Source organism: Sander vitreus, chromosome 1, assembly GCF_031162955.1.
Source record: "Sander vitreus isolate 19-12246 chromosome 1, sanVit1, whole genome shotgun sequence".
NCBI lineage: Eukaryota > Metazoa > Chordata > Actinopteri > Perciformes > Percidae > Sander > Sander vitreus.
Window position 1 is genome coordinate 23,847,381 of NC_135855.1, and position 21,658 is coordinate 23,869,038.

Here is a 21,658-nt window from a genome sequence, read left to right on the forward strand (position 1 = left end):
CCTTATCCTACAATGTCCACTGGGTGGTGAATCATACCTTATTTTTGATTTATTATTCATACATCATTCAAACAGCTCTCTCTGTTTGCTTGTGTTACTTACCACATCTATTACTGTCTGGCAAATTCCTTGTATGTGAAAACCTTCTTGGTAATATAGCCTACCCAATTCTGATTCTGATACAAGTGGAAATTATTCATACAAGTGAGTCCTCAATATGTTGTGGTAAGCAATTCAAATGTACTGTAAAGGTATATTTAGAATACCACTTGATTGGACTACAACTCACACACACACACACACACACACACACACACACACGCACACACACACACACACACACACACACACACACACACACACACACACACACACACTATGTGTCTACTGTACAGAGGCAGCCTGTTAGACAGGTTACACCCAGAGAGTCGAGCCTCAGTCTGGTGGATACCAGTGCCACCCATGCTTGCACTTCAAAAGAGAAGTCCTTTGAGTTGCATTTTGTATTCGTCTGAGGAGGGAGTGGGACTGAATTAGTTTTAAATTTGGGGACTACCTTTGAAAGAAAGTATTTTTTTAATAGATCATTTAAAGTCAGATAGGAGATAAACACTGTTATAAAACAAAGGACATTAACTGGATATACCAGTGATACTGAGACACTGAGTCCCTATTCCACATGCAACATGTAAAAAGAAAAATGTCCTCTAATATTGTTCTTTCACAGTATCAATATTGCATATTATCAGTTGCACTTAAACATGACTCCTGTTGGTCGCTGCTTAACCTGTTACCTGACAAAAGCTAAAGGCTTAATTGACAACATATAAATTAAATCTTAAAGCACACAAAAAGGCAAATGTGCAATAAGTGTTGATAATTGTTGCTATGCACAACAAGAGAGAAAAGCCTGTAAAACAGCAAAACCTATTAAAGGTAATCGCATTGTAACCTACATTAATGTACTTAGGATGTAGGCCAGCTGGAGTTGACAGCCCGGTATAGAAAGTTCAGATTGTATTGTTACTTGAGTCTTTTGTTATGAAGTCCGAAAGTTGCGCATGCCCAGTTGTTCCTCTCCCAATACCTAATGAATATTTAAGCATGTTCCGCGTGCAGCGCCCTTTGATTGGACCTTCTGGCTCCGTTTCCTGTGTTATGTTTTAGAGCCGAGTTTTGGGGCACTGCTCTCTCCGCAAATTACCATCTAGCTCTGGGTTTGAACACTGCTCCGTGGCTGTCAATGTAGGACTCAGATCTGTCTGCACGATGGACGGAGGACACCGCTGAGGATCCGTACATCCATGCTTACTGGAGTTTATCGGGAATATCTTCTTTAAACTTGGACTTTGCGCACTAGAATTTTTTTTTTCAAACAGTGTGAACTTCACTAAGGTTCGCATAAATACTTGATCGCAGGAAATACGACTGAGAAGACTGCGACTGTTGTGTTGAAGGCAGAGGATGGTGAGTAATAGGCTATTTACACTGGCTGATATATTATGACACGAAGTAGGCTACAGCTAATATAACCAGCCAAAATAATCCAAATATTCAACACAGTGAGTCTGTTGCTTCCTTTATTGCCAGGTAACTGTGATACATGTGATAGCATATTATAGCCAGTATTCAAATGATCAAGTCCCAAAATGAAACAGATAGTGCCAGCTCTGTTATCTCTATCCAGTGTTATCCCTTCACCATTGACCAAATCTAAAATTATACTCAACTCCAGTTTCTGTGATTTTACTTGACAAATTGCTTTGTTGTTGTTGTTGTTGTTGTTGTTGTTGTGAGAAAATCTAGGTGAAACTTGTTGGTATTTCTTTAAGTGTTTAAGGTACATTTCTGGCATTATTCTGCCCATATCTATCATCAATCCACAATAAGTTAGTGTCAGTCTGTCTCTAACTCTCTCTGTCTCCATCCTGACAGTCCTGACAGTAGACTTTTTATAGTCTAGAGTGAAAGTAATCAGACAGCAGCACTGACCCAGAGCTGTTGAATTTGACTTGTCAGAGTGACATAGAGATATGTCACTTTAAAACATTATCTAAATGAACTGGGTGCAGCGAATTCTTTAAAACGGGTTAGTCTTGGAAGAAGACGCAGCCAGGGAGCATGTGTCAGGTGGAAATGTGGGTGTGTATGTGTGTGTGCATTACATGGATACAGGTTTTTCCTGGTTACTGAATACCATTCCTGCAGCAGACACGCCTAGAGCTAGTTATGGAGGAGGTATTGTGGCCTCGTCATTGTGTTTTGACAACAATTTCTCAAGCCACAGTCTTCTGTAGCAAAATTCCCACTTTGGCTGTTGGACATAATAAGACAGCTATGATGCAGCCTTTTAGCACATTTGTATGTGTCTTTGACAATATGGCTGCATCTTTGTTATTGGAGACATCACTTTTAACTAAAGGTGTTGTAATTTCCCTCAAGAACACAACATATATGTTTCTTTTGGGTTTAAAGTTGCCTTCAGAAATATAAAGAAAAATAGCCTTTATGTAAACAGAATGAGCGAACGTCCTTCAAGTTATGAGCGTCTTGTCCCTGTACTGTATGTGCCATGCGTCATGGCAGCTTCAAACCTGTTGCTTTGTTCACATACTGTATTTAAAAAAGGTAGGACTAAACCTGTTAGCATTCTGCTATCCAAAGTTTTGTATTGAACCCGTAGGTTGGGTTGCACAGGGACAAACCCAAAAGACAAAGGTTGCATAATATGCAGTCAGCATAATAGAGTTTTTGCATAGTTGGAATTTTGCCTTAATTTAAACAGTCAGCAGTTTTCTTCTTGTGAGATAACTTGAAATACTCTCCAGCTATAACAGAGTTATGACTATAACAGTGTTGAGGGATAAAACCTCAAATCTATATTTAAAAGAAAAGGAAGGAAGTTTCAAAAAAGGCTTCTAAGATGTGGTCAAAATAAGTGAAAACCTATTGTAGGTTTTTTCATCAGTTTTATTTGTTTAGAAGTGGTCAAGGATAGCATCAGCTCATGTAAAGAGTAGAAGAAAAAGAAAATGGTCTGATTGTCATCCTAACTGTCTGGAATAGCAGACACCAGCATCACTCACTGGTTCCTTCTCTGCCAGATGCTGAATAGCAAGTCGGTATGATAGCAGATGGTTTGCATTAGTTTCTCCTACAGGGAGGTGCGTACTGAGTAACCCCCATCTACCTTTGTTTCAAAGCTGGCGCTCCATTTTCAAACCGATCACTGCTATAGAGATTTGCTCAGGAATTCAAGCCCTCTCCCCGAAAACAGGACGAACAGCCATTCTGTGGACCTGGGGAACTCGTTAGGCCTGTTGCTGTGGTTCAGTACACTCACACACTCTTGATCATTTCCATACGTCTTTGTTACAAAGCTGCAACTATGTTTTCAATGCTTTGTTGTTTGTGATGACGGGCCTCATGAGGGTTGACTTTCTTTACTGTTGCACTGAAAATCATTCTTGATAAGGGAAGCATATAAATTGCACATTGTAAATTCAAGTTGTCGACTACAAAGTTTGTGAGCTTTTCACTTTGTGTGACTCTGCACTGAATGAGTCAAATCTGTTTTTTTGCTTCTTTTTGCAACTCATGTTTTTTTCTATTTTCAATGGAAGCAGATGTTGTACTATTTTTTTTCCTGCTTTAGATTTTGTTGTCCATGGGCACATTCAGTGTTGAAAAATTAACGCGCAACAACAAAACCTTCTATAGTCTTATACTGTAGAGATGGATGCCACACTCACATTGATTTAATCCATCAATTACCTCATCTTTGGCCAGCATACAGTGGGGAGAACAAGTATTTGATACACTGCCGATTTTGCAGGTTTTCCCACTTACAAAGCATGTAGAAGTCTGTAATTTTTATCATAGGTACTCTTCAACTGTGAGTGACAGAATCTAAAACAAAAATCCAGAAAATCACATTGTATGATTTTTAAGTAATTCATTTGCATTTTATTGCATGACATAAGTATTTGATACATCAGAAAAGCAGAACTTAATATTTGGTACAGAAACCTTTGTTTGCAATTACAGAGATCATACGTTTCCTGTAGTTCTTGACCAGGTTTGCACACACTGCAGCAGGGATTTTGGTCCACTCCTCCATACAGACCTTCTCCAGATCCTTCAGGTTTCGGGGCTGTCGCTGGGCAATACGGACTTTCAGCTCCCTCCAAAGATTTTCTATTGGGTTCAGGTCTGGAGACTGGCTAGGCCACTCCAGGACCTTGAGATGCTTCTTACGGAGCCACTCCTTAGTTGCCCTGGCTGTGTGTTTCGGGTCGTTGTCATGCTGGAAGACCCAGCCACGACCCATCTTCAATGCTCTTACTGAGGGAAGAAGGTTGTTGGCCAAGATCTCGCGATACATGGCCCCATCCATCCTCCCCTCAATACGGTGCAGTCGTCCTGTCCCCTTTGCAGAAAAGCATCCCCAAAGAATGATGTTTCCACCTCCATGCTTCATGGTTGGGATGGTGTTCTTGGGGTTGTACTCATCCTTCTTCTTCCTCCAAACACGGCGAGTGGAGTTTAGACCAAAAAGCTCTATTTTTGTCTCATCAGACCACATGACCTTCTCCCATTCTTCCTCTGATTCATCCAGATGGTCATTGGCAAACTTCAGACGGGCATGGACATGCGCTGGCTTGAGCAGGGGGACCTTGCGTGCACTGCAGGATTTTAATCCATGACGGCATAGTGTGTTACTAATGGATTTCTTTGAGACTGTGTTCCCAGCTCTCTTCAGGTCATTGACCAGGTCCTGCCGTGTAGTTCTGGGCTGATCCCTCACCTTCCTCATGATCATTGATGCCCCACGAGGTGAGATCTTGCATGGAGCCCCAGACCGAGGGAGATTGACCGTCATCTTGAACTTCTTCCATTTTCTAATAATTGCGCCAACAGTTGTTGCCTTCTCACCAAGCTGCTTGCCTATTGTCCTGTAGCCCATCCCAGCCTTGTGCAGGTCTACAATTGTATCCCTGATGTCCTTACACAGCTCTCTGGCCTTGGCCATTGTGGAGAGGTTGGAGTCTGTTTGATTGAGTGTGTGGACAGGTGTCTTTTATACAGGTTAACGGGTTCAAACAGGTGCAGTTAATACAGGTAATGAGTGGAGAAAAGGAGGGCTTCTTAAAGAAAAACTAACAGGTCTGTGAGAGCCGGAATTCTTATTGGTTGGTAGGTGATCAAATACTTATGTCATGCAGTAAAATGCAAATTAATTATTTAAAAATCATACAATGTGATTTTCTGGATTTTTGTTTTAGATTCCGTCTCTCACAGTTGAAAAGTACCTATGATAAAAATTACAGACCTCTACATGCTTTGTAAGTAGGAAAACCTGCAAAATCGGCAGTGTATCAAATACTTGTTCTCCCCACTAGAGATGGTCCGATACCATTTTTTGCTTCCCGATACCGATTCTGATACCCTGAACTTGCGTATCGGCCGATACCGAGTACCGATCCGATACCAGTGTGTCATATATTTTATTGTTTTAACAACTGTATACTACTATCACTGTATGGATGTTATATTATTTATCTTTGTTGTCAGTCTGGCTCAGGTTAAACTCTTTGTGAAACATGAACGCCACAGAACTTTCTTTTGTTATGCAGTTTGACAGTCAGTTATAACGGAAAAAGAACATAAATAAACTACTTTAACGTAGATTTTCTTTAGGGCTTTATTACGTGGTATCGGATTGGTGCATAAACTCCAGTACTTCCCGATACCGATACCAGCGTTTTAGGTGGTATCGGAGCCGATACCGATACTGGTATTGGTATCGGAACATCTCTACTCCCCACTGTATCTTGTTGTATCTTATCAACCCAGGCATGGATCCATATTCTACTGTGGAACATTTTACAGTTGTTTTGATTCATTGAAATCCTAAATTGAATATTAAAGTGCTATATCTTCCTGCACAATTCATCTGTACACATGATGCAAGAGGCTGGATTACTGACAAAAATAGTTGGAGTCATTTATTTCTTGTTTTTGTTGTTGTACAGAAGCTGTTAGCTCTGCCAAATGTAACCTTAGACACACAAAACAAGGCTGGATGACACCTTTTGGTTTGGTTTTTGTTCTTTCCAAAATTAGTTATAAATAAATCATAATCAATAAATCATAAAGGATGACTAAGCATTATTTCCACAGAAACCAAAGGCTCATTAGGTGTCGTCACTTACAATAGAAGCATATTTGAGTTACCCAGTGGTGACATCAAGGCCTCTAGTATTCTTGTAAATGAGAAACATAATATTGAATCCTGGAAGTGGTGAGGTGAGGAGCACCCAGCGGTTCTCGTGACTCAGTTTGTTTACTGTGTCCCCTGAGCAGTGTGAGCTACCCCTCCTGTGGCCAAGAGTACAGAGTAGCTGCTAGGGGTGGGAATCACCAGAGGCCTCACGATACGATATCACCACAATACTTATGTCACGATACAATATTATTGCGATTTTAAACACATTGCAATATTCTGCGATATATTGCAATTTATTACCTTTTTTCCAACTTCAAATGTTTCCCAATTTCAAATTATGTCCCCAAACGGAAACTTTGTCAACATCTGTTATATCTAAAATTATAAATTTCTTGTTTATCTCAATTCAATTTTATTGCTGCAAAATGGGATTGTCAAGCAAACAAACTGACCAACCATATATAATAAAAGATCGATACAGTATTGCCATGAAAATATCGCGATACTATGCTGTATGGATTTCCCCCCCCACCCTTGTAGCTGCACAGTGTGGCTCTATATGTTATTTATGCCTCAGCCTTGTTTTCAATGACAACCAACCAAGGACGCCTTGTTGTACCCTTTACTTTACTCGTTAGACTGGTGTAGTTGTGGTTCTGTTGTCTCAGCTACCATATTTTCACTGTGAATGATGGGGAGAGGATGCAGCTACTTCAGCTAATTCACCAAAAGGTTAACAAAGCAACTGAACAGAGCGCTGTTAGTGTGTTATATTTTCTCCGAGATCATCTGGACTTGGCCAATATGCGCTGATGATGATGATGATGACAGTGATCACATTTTTAGCATTGCTAGTGTTGTCGCTCTATGAAAGGCAATGTTGGTCGGTCGCTTCACCACTTTAGTTCAGACTGAAATATCTCAATCACCTTTGGCTGGATTGTCATATAATTCGGTACAGATATTCATGGTGACCAAAGGGGTCAATCTTCCTAACTTTTGTGATGCCCTGACATTTCATCTAGCACCACCATTTAGTTGGCATTTGTGATTTTAAGTTAAATGTCTCAACAAAAAAACTGCTGTCCCGATTTCAAGTGGAAGGGTGTAGCATGGGTCAAGGAAGAACCAATTACATTTTGGAGTGGATCCGATTTAAGGGGCGGACAATAACTATTTTTCACTTTCGGTAACATTGCAAGATAGCATGGCCTTGGCTGAGGCTTGCGCTCTTCGAAGGCCCTTTGAGTTCTGTTTGTATTTCAGTTTTTCCACAACATGTCTGAATATAAAATTGAAATTAGAGGTCTAATTGAGCACAGCTGTATCTGCAGCTGTTCTGGGTTTGTGTTAACTCACCGTTGAGCAGATGAACATGCCCATCATACTAGTAGGAGTGAAGTAGATGGAATTGTTTGATTGATTGAGTTGATAATTAATTAATTAATAACTAAATTTTCTTGCTCAGCTGTTACTATACCATTCTTCGGTAACTCAATGCCTGAACAGATCAGTTCTTTTTTAATTTAAGAACAATTTCACAAAGTAAAGAACAAATTAACTTTGTTATAAATGCTCTTATCTGTGTCAACATAATCCTGTAAGTACTGTTCAATGTGACGTCCTTTAATGCTTGTTTTGTTTGTTTTCCTTGTTCTTAGATCATGAACCAAGCTGTGTCCATATAGCCGCCTATTTGCATGTATCACTTCCCTCATTGTGGACAAGTTCACACTCTTGCAGCTGTGCTCCGGTTATTTGCTCTGATAGCTTCCCATCGTCACATGCAAGCCAGTGTTCGGCCTCTTAGTCAGTGGCAGCCCTCTTACTCTGTCCAGTGGAAACCTCATTTGTCTTTATGTTGTCAGTTGCTGTTGGTTTGGCCTGTAGATTGCTATTGTTTAATCTTACTTCCTTACAGAGACACTGTGCCGGCTCAGTTCAAAAGGGGCCTTCATTTATTCAAGGGCAGTTGTAAGGTGTTCAAATGAATATCTTACAATGATATCCACAAAATATCAAGTTGTACATGTATATTTTTGGCACAAACCATGTTAAAAACATGGTAGCCAGAACAAGAACTGAGTCAAGCTTTAAAAAAGTTTGTCAGCTGTTGTGTTTCCCTAGAGGGACATAAAGTAACTGACTGGAAACAAAGTCAAATTTAGCTGGTTTGAATTAGTTGTCTTTTTTGGCACTTTTCCCATGCCGGGGCTGAATCAGTGCATTTCTCACTGGGGAGACATGCAGTGACGGGACTGTCAGAATAGTATCCTCTTGAACTTGAGGTTATTTTCATCCATAAACACTGGTTTATACAGTGTACTATACATAATATACTGTACTATGTTAAGCTTAATATAATACTAGGGTTACTTACAGCAGCAATAGCATGAATTTGTTCCTTTTACCCTGCTTTTCTTACCGCCATACAGTACAATTTACTTCTGATGGAATCCAGCTTTTCCATTTCTACATTCAGAAAGCTTGTTGTTGTTCATAAAAGACGAGGATGCCAATCAAGCTGAAGGCAAACTTTTATGCACTTGTTTTAAGTCACCACCTATAATTTATCAAAATAGCACATATTTCTCGCCCTCTTTTTTTAGATACACAGATTGAACACATCTGTAAGTGCATTGTGTATTTTTGTTTAACACTTTAGCACTGCTCTTTAATTAGGAGAATTACAGTATGTATCATCAACCAGTGCAGGCTGGTGCTCCGTTCACCACATACTGGGAAGCAGCGCAGTGATTTTCTGTACCATCAGTAGAGGCATTAAACAGCTGAGTCATTCTTTAAGCTACATCATGACTGTATCCACTTTGGTGGAGTCAACATCATTAAACTCCCATTCGTCATATGTGTGCTCCTCCACACCCCTTCACCCAATGAACCTGCAGTAGAAAACACTAATGCACTTGTCGTCACTGTTATAAATATGCAGCCCAAAGCTTTTTTTTGTTTCACTTCACCAGTAAGTTACACTGTTGTCAAGCATATTACAGTTTATATAGTCTTGCATTGCCAGGCCTATCTCCACAGCGTTGTGTCAGCACCGGAGTATGGTCTGACTAAACCAACAATCTATTTTGGGATAGGGCAAGAAAAAGGGGAGGGAACATCCGGCATGTGAGAGATCACCGGATGTCAGGCTTTATCCCAGCAATGTACATCCGTTGAGCCACACTAAAGTTTATAGAGCAAACAAAAAAACTCTGGAGAACAAGCGTTGCTTACTGAAACCACATAATGTCTGGAAAATGCATTCTTGCTCTTAGGTTAAAGCACAGGGCTTATCTGACCTTAGGTGACCTTTCTCACAGTAATGTGAGGCACCTTTGACCGATGTCAGCTTTTCAGCACTGTACTCACTGTAATCATTTTAGCACAGAGCGAAATAATTTCTTTTTTAATAATTTTTTGTATTTTTCAGAGATATAACTCTGTTCTGGAGGTCTGTTTCAAGTTTATCTGTTATAATAATGTCTAGAAAAAACAGAAGCAAGTCTTTTGATTCAACCACTCTGATTCAGCAGGAAGCTCTCTTTGAGACCTTTTGTAGACTTTGACTTTGGTCATTTGCTTCTCTCCTGGCAGCAAAGTGAGCTGCCACTGTAGCTTCTTAGTGGTGATCCTAGGGGGCATTTCTGTCCATGGTGCATTATGAAATGTTGGAGGAACAACATATGTAGTCAACATAAACAACATAAAAAGCTGGGTTATTGATCATATCAAAGCCATCTTTAGCAAAATGCTAACAACCCACTTGTGCCAGATTCTGTCCGTTTCTGCTCAATTTATTGGAGTCCATGATTTTTCTTTTACATTTGATGAAGTGATGGATGCATTAAAAAATAATTAGGAGTTGCACGAAACACAGAAAACCTTGGCATGTTTGGTGGCGTTTTACCAATCCAACGATTCACTCTGTCAAGCTTCTCCTTAGTTTCAGACCCAAATAGTCTGCAATTTGTGTCTTAACATTTATTTGCATGTATTCAGTTGCTACAAGGGAAGATAGTGGTTTGGATTTTGTTGATTGAAACTTTAGACTCCAGCCCTGTTGTGGCACAAGGCATGGCTATGAATGAGTTTCCACTGCAGATGGTTTGTTTACATTCAACCACTACTGAGGCTGCTTTAAAAGGAAAATACAGTACTTTGTGACATGTCTCTTGTCTAGGATTTCAGCTGAATTTCACCCAAAACCACAATGTTTTATTAGCAGCCTTGTTGCTGTTGTCATCGTTTTAAGAGACTGATATGTTTGAAATCAGCAGCTCTCAAGTTTCCAAAGTTTTACTCTACTTGGATGAAGAAAAGTGCTGCCACTGTGGAGCTCAAACTATGTATAGTTCAGTCTGAGATGTGTTCAAAATCATCCAGTATCTGTTTACACTTGATCATTATGTCCTCTTTCTCTGGGAGGGGCAGTGCTCAGCCCTGCCCTGCAGGCACAGTATTATAACATCATCACAACTAGTCAGTGCTCATGTTACCAAATCCTAGCAGAATAATATATTTCATTTCATTCTTCCCTTGTGTGTGACCTGGAGCAGCTCCGATCCATAACAGCGTGAGCTATCTAGACATGGAAACGGAGAACGAGGCTCGTTGGTCTGCATTATTTATACTGCTGTCACAGTTACACACAAGTGACCACTGTGAAATGCAAAGATGGTTTCTGCTCCCCAATATCTCTACTTTGTGTGCAGGCATTATCACTTACAGTAGGAAAAAAGTTTAAATTCATTATTACTCATATTTTCATACAGTATATTTCACATTTGCCATATAGGCACCATTTCCTGTAACTTTGGCTCAAAGCCTTTGCATTCATAGGAGATTATTGTTACCTGTAGATGACAATAATTACCAGGTCAGAGCTGCTTTGATAGACAAGACACTCTTTCACCAAAGTCTGATAAGTCTTGGTTGGATCACTGCAGCGGCTATGTGTTTGGAAGTGACCCGGGTGAGGGCCACTGGCATTGTGGCTGTACTGTCGACCAACTGACTGATGATAACTAATACAGTGAGATGTTTAAAAAGAGAGACCGTGTATCATCAGAGTTTTATATTTAAGGCTGCAGGCTATATATTTCGCCACATAATCAGAACACCCCTTACAAACATCTTTTCCACAACAGGTTGCTTTCTTTCTTAATCCTCTGTATGGTGTAAAGCCAAATGCGACTGCATGTTGGTTGCAGTAACACAAAGTGGGTTTGCTTCTACGCACCGCTTTAGTCACCAAGCTTTCATTTGTCTTTGACTTTGAGAAATTCAAAGCAGCACCACAACTTGGATATAACTTGGGCAGGTATTATTAAAAGTTGAATCGTGTTGGGGTGTCATGCACTTTTAGTGTTGTTTTGGCTATTTTGAGCATTGTGAAAATAATTGCTAGCTTCAAATAGGGCTGGGCGATATGGAGAAAATCAAATTTCATATTTTTGAACAAATACCTCGATATCGATACTGCAACGATATTGTAGTGTTGACTATTGGTGCTTTCACAAAATATTTACACAATGAGATTTTTGATAAATAGTCATCAGTAATGTGGATATAAAGACCAAGTGGGTAAAGGCAAATAATAGAACAACTAAGACAGTCTGGTAAGTTCAGAAAATGACATCACTTTACTGTAATGCAGCCTTTAAAACCAGGAAGAGACACCACTTATGCCATATTACGATATTACGATATCCAAAATCGAAGACGATATCTAGTCTCATATCACGATATCGATATAATATCGATATATTGCCCAGCTCTAGCTTCAAATATGCAGACAACAGTGTCATTAGTTGAGGGACATGGCTAAAATTTAAAAAATCTACACACATGTTTTACCATCTTCCGTGTATTTATCAACAGCTTCAGTTTAGAGAGAGTCGTGCAGCAACAGTTTTCTGCTCTGTGTAATTCAGTGTGGATTTACTCTTTAATCAAGTTTAGACTCCTCGTCTGGAGTTTACAGCATCACTTTAGAGGAAGATCCTGTGTGTGTGTGTGTGTGTGTGTGTGTGTGTGTGTGTGTGTGTGTGTGTGTGTGTGTGTGTTGTATACAGGGTTCAGTGTGACCTTAATGAGCATCACATCCCTCAGAAGTTCAGACCGGATCAGACTGCTCCACACTGGGTCATGTCTTCTCTGAAACCACACACACACACACACACACACACACACACACACACACACACACACACACACACACACTCACTCACTCACTCACTCTCTCTCTCTCTCTCTCTCTCTCTCTCTCTCTCTCTCTCTCTCTCTCTCTCTCTCTCTCTGCTTTTTCTACTACTCTGTCTCTCATCATTGTTTATCTTCTTCCTCTACCTTGGAAAGGCCAACCATCTCTGTCAGCAGTTTAATCTGCATCTGGTCTGATTATTCACAGTGAGTGATCTTGAACAATGTGCAAACGCAAGCAACAGAGACCAGGTGGAAATGCTGTTTAGAGAGTAATACCTCCTTAAACTCTGTTTAGTTTAGATCACACCAGATATGTTTTGGATTCCAACAAGGACTAGGGGAAAAAATCAGTCAGAATCAACCCACACATTACTGGCGTAAATGTGTGTTAGAGCTATTCCCTGACCTATTGATATTATAGCCTTTTAGTAGTTTGAAATAGTGTCCTGTAATAATAGACTAAAAGAATGACTGACATATATGTATATACAGTGGGGAGAACAAGTATTTGATACACTGCCGATTTTGCAGGTTTTCCCACTTACAAAGCATGTAGAAGTCTGTAATTTTTTATCATAGGTACTCTTCAACTGTGAGAGACGGAATCTAAAACAAAATTCCAGAAAATCACATTGTATGATTTTTAAGTAATTAATTTGCTTTTTATTGCAAGTATTTGATACATCAGAAAAGCAGAACTTAATATTTGGTACAGAAACCTTTGTTTGCAATTACAGAGATCATACGTTTCCTGTAGTTCTTGACCAGGTTTACACACACTGCAGCAGGGATTTTGGCCCACTCCTCCATACAGACCTTCTCCAGATCCTTCAGGTTTCGGGGCTGTCGCTGGGCAATACGGACTTTCAGCTCCCTCCAAAGATTTTCTATTGGATTCAGGTCTGGAAACTGGCTAGGCCACTCCAGGACCTTGAGATGCTTTTTACGGAGCCACTCCTTAGTTGCCCTGGCTGTGTGTTTCGGGTCGTTGTCATGCTGGAAGACCCAGCCACGACCCATCTTCAATGCTCTTACTGAGGGAAGGAGGTTGTTGGTCAAGATCTCGCGATACATGGCCCCATCCATCCTCCCCTCAATACGGTGCAGTCGTCCTGTCCCCTTTGCAGAAAAGCATCCCCAAAGAATGATGTTTCCACCTCCATGCTTCACGGTTGGTATGGTTCTTGGGGTTGTACTCATCCTTCTTCTTCCTCCAAACAAGGCGAGTGGAGTTTAAACCAAAAAGCTTTATTTTTGTCTCATCAGACCACATGACTTTCTCCCATTCCTCCTCTGGATCATCCAGATGGTCATTGGCAAACTTCAGATGGGCCTGGACATGCGCTGGCTTGAGCAGGGGGACCTTGCGTGCGCTGCAGGATTTTAATCCATGATGGCGTAGTGTGTTACTAATGGATTTCTTTGAGACTGTGGTCCCAGCTCTCTTCAGGTCATTGACCAGGTCCTGCCGTGTAGTTCTGGGCTGATCCCTCACTTTCCTCATGATCATTGATGCCCCACAAGGTGAGATCTTGCATGGAGCCCTAGACCGAGGGAGATTGACCGGATTTTGAACTTCTTCCATCTTCTAATAATTGCAGTTGTTGCCTTCTCACCAAGCTGCTTGCCTATTGTCATGTAGCCCATCCCAGCCTTGTGCAGGTCTAAAATTTTATCCCTGATGTCCTTACACAGCTCTCTGGTCTTGGCCATTGTGGAGAGGTTGGAGTCTGTTTGATTGAGTGTGTGAACAGGTGTCTTTCATACAGGTAACAAGTTCAAACAGGTGCAGTTAATACAGGTAATGAGTGGAGAACAGGAGAGCTTCTTAAAGAAAAACTAACAGGTCTGTGAGAGCCGGAATTCTTACTGGTTGGTAGGTGATGAAATACTTATGTCATGCAGTAAAATGCAAATTAATTATTTAAAAATCATACAATGTGATTTTCTGGATTTTTGTTTTAGATTCCGTCTCTCACAGTTGAAGTGTACCTATGATAAAAATTACAAACCTCTACATGCTTTGTAAGTAGGAAAACCTGCAAAATCGGCAGTGTATCAAATACTTGTTCTCCCCACTGTATATAAATATCTAATGTTTACTGTTTGAGAAGTGTTTTGTATGTTTCAGACAGTTTAGTTTTTCTTTGTAAATTATATACAGTTCTTTACAGGATACCACTACACCATACAATTTTGGTGTAGCAATGAACTTGCAGAGGTTTCAGACTTTCTTGAGATAGGTCATCTATCAAAACAGATATTTGGGTGCCTTTTTTGTTACAATAGATACATTGTGGCTGTCTGATAATAACACAGTTGTGAGCATGGACTGTTTCGAAAGTAGGACTTGTTGATGCATTCAAGAAAGCTCAGAATTCTGATAATTGGAGAATCCGCTTCAAAAAGCATTCTCTTCACAGGGTTTCCAACTTTTAGGTTTGTTGGAAAAGTAAAGCCAAGGAGATAAAGAATAAGTGAACAAGATCATCATGGAAAGAGCAATGTGAATTTGGTTGTCCTAAGGTTGGAGGACAACGTTTCCCAGAAATGTTTGACCCTATCAATGAGGCTCAGTTTTCCAAACAAATCTCTCACAGCTACAGAACATAATTGTGTAAAAAGCGGACGTGGAAGTGTTCATAATGATGGATTGTCTATCACAAGCAAGTTTTAAGTCTCTGTACATTGATTAAAGGAACTACTTGAGGGTAGGACATTAATAAAAGAGTTTATGGTATACTTAGAATAGTTGTCAGTAGCATAAAGAATACATGATTTGCTATAACACGCAGAACTGCTAGTATGGTGCTTGAAGTGTTCTGCCTGCTGGCTGCATTAAGACTAAATATTTGTTGAATGTCACGCCATTCTGTGAACTCCAACATGCATCAGGGAATAACTGTTTTGTGATGTGAAAAACTGAGCTGAGCAAATCATGACAAGTCTACCTGATCAGGCAAATACCATCATTGGAGCATTTCCCCTTCATTCATGTCTCCACTTAGAAGATAAGTGCTTTTACTGTGATTATAGATGCTAAAATCAACATATTCTTCTAATGGCGAGGCATGTATACAAATCATTAGGTCACAATAACAAAACAAAAGAACTAAATTAATTTCATAGGACGGAGAGTCTTTTGGAAACTCCTCCATGACTGGAATTATCTGAGTTTTTGGAAATAGCCATCGCATCTGAATCACTGCTGTTGGCGAGTTAGTCATCGCCCTTCTTCCACAGAAATCTTGAAACAGAGCATCATCTTATCTTTGACCACAAGTTGCTCTTTAACTTTTCTAAAGAAAAATAATTAGGCTAACTAGCATGCATATATGTATACCTATGCATATATATGTATGCATATATACATACATATATATGTATGCATATATATATATATATATATATATATATATATATATATATATATATATATATATATATATATATATATTGTTATACAGGTGCTAGGGTATCTGAGAAATAGATAACCCGTATGTGAGGTCTGATTTTTAAGTTTATTGAGGTGACAAATTTTTCTTGTACAGTCAACTATAAAAACATGTATATGTATATTGTCAAAGCTATAATTTTTGAAAATTGGAACTGTTTTGGAACATGACATTTTAAGACGGCAATGACTCTAGAAATTAGGTCAAGTACGCTGGTACATAGTGGCACTGCTAATCTAATACATGAGGGTTTATCAGACATGGGGTCTCTCCTAAAGCAGGCCGCTCCAGGCCAAAGTTAAAGTCACATCCACTGAAATGCTTTGGGCATTTTCTTGTAGTTGCATTCAGCTTTAAGTCCGCCTTATAGCACTAAGAAGGCTGTGTTCTTAAGCCAGATTTAACTTCAGAGGCTTCAACTAACATATCCTGCAGTTACTCTGCTTCATTAAAAATGCCTTTTACTAATCTGATGATGACAACCAGGAGACTCAGCCTGGTCCTGTGCTAATCTCCTAATATTTTACCAGTATTCGATTTACCTTCACCATATGTCAGTTTACATATTTCTCTTCAGACGTTTGTTTGTATTGGAGTTGTGCCATTTATCCAGATTTACAGAGTACAGAGAAACAACTTTAGTTGATTCTTATTTTAGAAAAGAGGAATTTGTTCTCATGGCTTTCATCCAGATTTGCCTCAGAAGGCAGAGCAGAAACGTAATCCTAACACATGGTGGACTGTGTGTCAGATCCTGGTGTGGAAAAGGAGAACGGCACAGAAGGGAGAAATGAGGGGAAAAGTGCCGCTTATGAATCTAAACCCAGCCATTTCCTGTACCCTGAACGAGAGCTGCTCAGCACTCTCCATATATGGTTATGGTATTTGCATGAAGGGAAACCCTGGGCTTATGGATCAGGACTGGTATTGAAATTCCTTTGTATTTAACGTCTGAGAAAAGGTCTGGTCCCATACTTGGTTTTGGATGATCTGAATATTTTGATTATCCGAGGAAAACTACCAAACTACAAAACTGTCTTATACTTTCATTGATAACTGTTGTTACAGTATCTGTCAAAAAAATCATACATTCTGATCAAACTAGAGCTGGAGGGGGCAATCGATTAGTCGACTAATCGGTTATTTTGGTCTTAGTCAACTAGTCATTTGTTAGGCAAGGCAAGGCAGCTTTATTTGTATAGCACATTTCAGCAACAGGGCAATTCAAAGTGCTTTACATGAAAGCAGATTAAAAAATTAAAAACAGATAAAATACGAGAAAAAAAGTTACAGTGCAGTGTAAGAAATTAAACATTGAAGAGCAGTTAAAACAGTTAAATATTATAAAGCAGATAAAATAGGAATTTCTCTTTATATGCTTATATAGATTGTTATACAGTGTCAACAATGCAGCTTCAGTATAAGAAATGAACAGTTATTTAAAGAAAGGCAACATCAAAAGATAGGTCTTCAGCTTTGATTTAAAAGAACTGAGAGTTGCAGCAGACCTGCAGTTTTCTGGGAGTTTGTTCCAGATATGTGGAGCATAAAAACTAAACGCTGCTTCCCCCTGTTTAGTTCTGACTCTGGGGACAACAAGCAGACCTGTCCCAGACGACCTGAGAGGTCTGGGTGGTTCATAGTGTAGTAGTGTTCATTTGTTATGCTTTTTTCATGCTGAATGGCTTTTTTTTCCCAAGAAACTTATGAGCACATCTCTGGTAAAAACAAGATTTAAAGTGGTGCTTTTGCATGATTCTTGTAGAGAAACTCAGTTTTAAAGATCTGTCGATTAAATTATGTTAGTCAACTAAGAATTTCTTTACTTGAGGACAGCCCTACATCAAACTGCTTCTAAACACAATATAGCAGTAATGTCAGATGCTTTAATGAGTCTGTGCTCAGGAGGAAGTCTGTCGTTCCATGGAGATGGTGTTGTTATGGCCACCATAGTTGTTGTGCCAGATGTCCCTGTGTGTGTGTGTGTGTTATTTGTTGTTTGAGTATTACTTGTTTGAATGAATGGACTTTGGTTCTTTTTGTAACAAGTAACCCAAATACTTCATCTACTTGGGCACATGTTTGTGAGCGAACCTCCAATTTAACATTAGGTGTTACATTTATCATTCTTAACTGTTATACTTAATATACAGTATGTGCGTTGTTGGGTGCTGTACTGCCTAAAGAAATAGCTCCAATTCCCCTTAGAGGCATTAATAAAGTTGTGTTGTATGCATGTACAACGTCTGCAAACTTCAGTAACATCACAGTGTTAATTTATTCTGTAGTCTAGAGTTAGTGAGCAGCCACTAGCTATTTGTTTGATTACAGTGTCAGGCACATTACAAGAAAGTCCAGAATTCAGTAAAACATTTAGGAAAAAAGGGTAATATCTTCATCATTTGCCAGAAAATTGTGAAGAAGCATTTTCATGAATATTTACTGGTTCGAAACTTTGTACAGAACAGAAATCTTTGTAGGGGAAGTGACCCTCAACCTGTACTACAATTGCTTGAGTATAACAACCCTCAACCCCTTACAGCTCTACTGTAGTGCTGCTCAGCAGTGGTTGTTTCAGGCAACTCCCAAAAGTCTTAGTATGTATAAAGGTAGCCCCCCTTCCCTGTGCAGCTACTCCCTTAATTCACTGCTGTATGTAAGAACATTTTCTTAGTCCTCTTGCCATATTAAACAAGGCCGAAGTCAAAACAGATGAAACAATCCTCAGAATATTTGACGTTTACCTCCTACGTCTTCAACTTATTACCTCTACCATCTATCATTCCAGACATAGCAGAGAGAGGTTAAATATAGCATGTTAAATTGTTTTCACTTTGTGATCTGGCCAGCACTCTCTCTTAACGTCTGCTTTTAGAAAAAAGGGTTTTATCTGCCAATGTACTACTTTTAATACCACTTTAGGTGGCAGCCAAATGATAGCTAGCTGCCCTGAATGAAAAGAGCATTCACGTTTAAGAGTGATACAAAGAATAGTGAATACAGACTCAAAGTCTACAGTCTTCAGTCCAAACACTTTTGCATTTTGCCTGAAACTCTCTTACATTTAATATTACCCTTATATTATATGTGATGTATTTACATCTACTTCTGTCTACGCTGTATAAACGACACCTATTGAATGTCTGTTCATGCTGGGTTTCTTCTCTGTAGCTCTTCTTGTGGTTTCTCCCTTTACACTTTTTTGGGAGTTTTTCCTTCACTCAATCTAGTGTTTTATGTGTCGTAATTTGTACAGATTGTAAAGGTCTCTAAGATAAATTTGTGGGGTTACAAAAACAAAATTGGCTTGACTAGAAGGATAGATCAGGTTTTCAACTATGTTCTCTATCGCTGTATGTTTACCTTTTCTTCCCAACATGAATTAGCTTCTTGAACTCCTATCAAATGTTCCCTGTCTCCTTTCACTCATTGTCAGGAGGTGTTTTTGTCCCTGAGAGTGACATCAGCCTGTCGTCGTTGCTAATAAAGAAAGGAACAGCATCACCCTCTGCCGCACCTAAAAGGCAGTAAAACATGTTAATGGGTGTGATCTGGAGAATAATCAAGCTTTAATTCGCTGCTTCCCTCCTGAGGGGAAAATACCCATTGAATTAGGAAGAAAAGCTGTTAACATTCCTCGCCATCTCCCATGCTATGACTGAGTCTGTAAAGTGGTTTTAATTTTGCTGTTGTAAATGTATTAAAAGCTTGCTGGCCCACTTCCTTGGCTAAGTAATTTAGAGCTAATTACTAAATGCAAAATAACTTTCCACTGGTTATTTTTGTACTGTGGTGTAACTTTGAGGACCAGGGTTTTGCTCTTTGCTGTTATTGTTTCATCTACTTAATATCTGTGAGAGCAACATCTATATTGTTATTTTACTCATAGTTTTGGTGTTTGTAAAGTGATTGTTTAGTTTTTGGGGTCAGTCGAAGTTCTTGCATTGTATGATATTATATGTGCTGTATAACATCAAAATCAGCAAGACTACAACCTCAGAAAGTGAAAACATAAAGTAGGAAACACAATACAGTTGAAGTTGTAAGTTCATTCTTGACCTTGGAAACAACAGTTATGAAAAACAAATCTCACCACAGGGTCATTTTAGGATCTGTTCTGGATCATTTTACTAAAAGCCAAACATATCAACCTCCTGGTGGCGCTAGAGGAAAAGTCAGAAGGATTCATCCTCTGGGCACCATGAATATCTGTACACAATTTCATTGCAATCCATCCAATAGTTGAGATATTTCAGTCTGGACCAAAGTGGTGGACTGACCGACTAACATTGCCAACCAAAGAGCCTTTACTCTAGCTTGGCTCACAATATAATATGATATCAAAAGAATATGTTATCCACACACTTCTGCTACATAAAGAACAGTATCTTGCTGTTGAAGTATAACTGAATGAATGATTTTTTTTTTTTTTTTTAGCCTTGACGCTAATGTTTAGATTGCCACTCTGCTCCTTCCTCTCCCCATACTTCCTCACTAAAGAGGGAGGAAGTCAAGAGTTAACTTGTGTGTTGACTAATGTTCTGAATGCTCTTTGCGGTTTTGAGTGGTTCTCCGTCCAGGAGAAAGAGACTCACTCCTTGCAGCACATTGTGAACCCCTCGTCCACAGTAGCCAGACAACACTGACTCATAGCGCATGATGAATGACCTCAGTTCTCCGAGACTCACTCAGCTAAAACAAAAACAGGAATGTAGGGAGAAACCAGATTGTTACGATGTGGATAAAAGTTGGATCAGGGCATCTTTAACACTTGGACAAATAACACCAAGCACTTCTAGGATTCTGACCTTGCACTGTTTCAAAGTAAACACAGCTCATTGTGCTGTTGGTAACAGAAAATGTGCACACTCTGACTTTTTGTTGCTGTTAAAATAACCATTTTCCCTTGGCTTTCATTTGTATGATAAAAGCACACTAACTCAGCCTCTGAGTGAGCTGTAAAGCCTCAATTCATTCATGTAACAGTGCGTCTGTGTCACCTTGATGTCAGACTCTCGATTAGTCCACGCCATCTCATTGTGTCTCTCTCAGCGAACTAACAATTGGACATTGTATGTGTTTTGTTACAGGGGAGCCGGGGGCACTACCGGTACCACTGGCAGAGCCACAATGTCAAACACAGCGGAGTGGATGACATGGTGCTGCTCAGCAAGATCAATGAGGACGCCATCGTGGACAACCTCATGAAGAGATACATGGATGACTACATCTTTGTATCCTTTGCTCACAATCGCGGTTCACACCCCGGCGAGAAATAGCTGAGTCCCGTCTCATCCCTGCTATTCCCAGAACAGCTGAATGGTCATTCACAGTGTTATTGTAGTAATAGGTCAGTGTTGGGAGGCAAAGGGGGGCAAAGAGCCTCTCTGTACGTACCTCCACCCAGACCTCTAACTCCTGCTCCTTCAAAAAAGCCAGACTTACTCTAGTTTTATCTCACTGTGGTGCCAAATGTGAACAACATGGTGTGAGAAATAGCAGATTGCATTTACAGTCTTTTTGAATCAGAGCATTGCTGCTATCTTTTTTGAGCAGCGTAATTTTATGATTGTGGTGGGGTTTAAAATGGTGAGCTGTCATTTTCATACAGTTCGTCACACAAATAGTAGGTTTAGGTTTCTAAAGTGCAGCTTTGGCTACACACACATCAGCTGTTCACGACGTGAAATGAGTCGATGAATAAATGAATAACCCCTTTGAAAAGCAATGCTGAGCAGTTCATTACATAAACTTCATCCAC

General features: G+C 39.7%; 1 protein-coding gene across 1 annotated transcript in view; it reads left to right on the forward strand.

Moving 5' to 3' along the window:
• Nucleotides 1-1,167: 1,167 nt before the first annotated feature.
• myo1ea (myosin IEa) overlaps nt 1,168-21,658 on the forward strand; it is a 56,428-nt gene continuing 35,937 nt past the window's right edge. The window contains exons 1-2 of the mRNA XM_078249016.1: nt 1,168-1,467; nt 20,988-21,131. Coding sequence (XP_078105142.1) covers nt 1,465-1,467; nt 20,988-21,131 — 147 coding nt within the window. The 5' untranslated portion in view covers nt 1,168-1,464. The remainder of the gene's footprint in view (nt 1,468-20,987; nt 21,132-21,658) is intronic.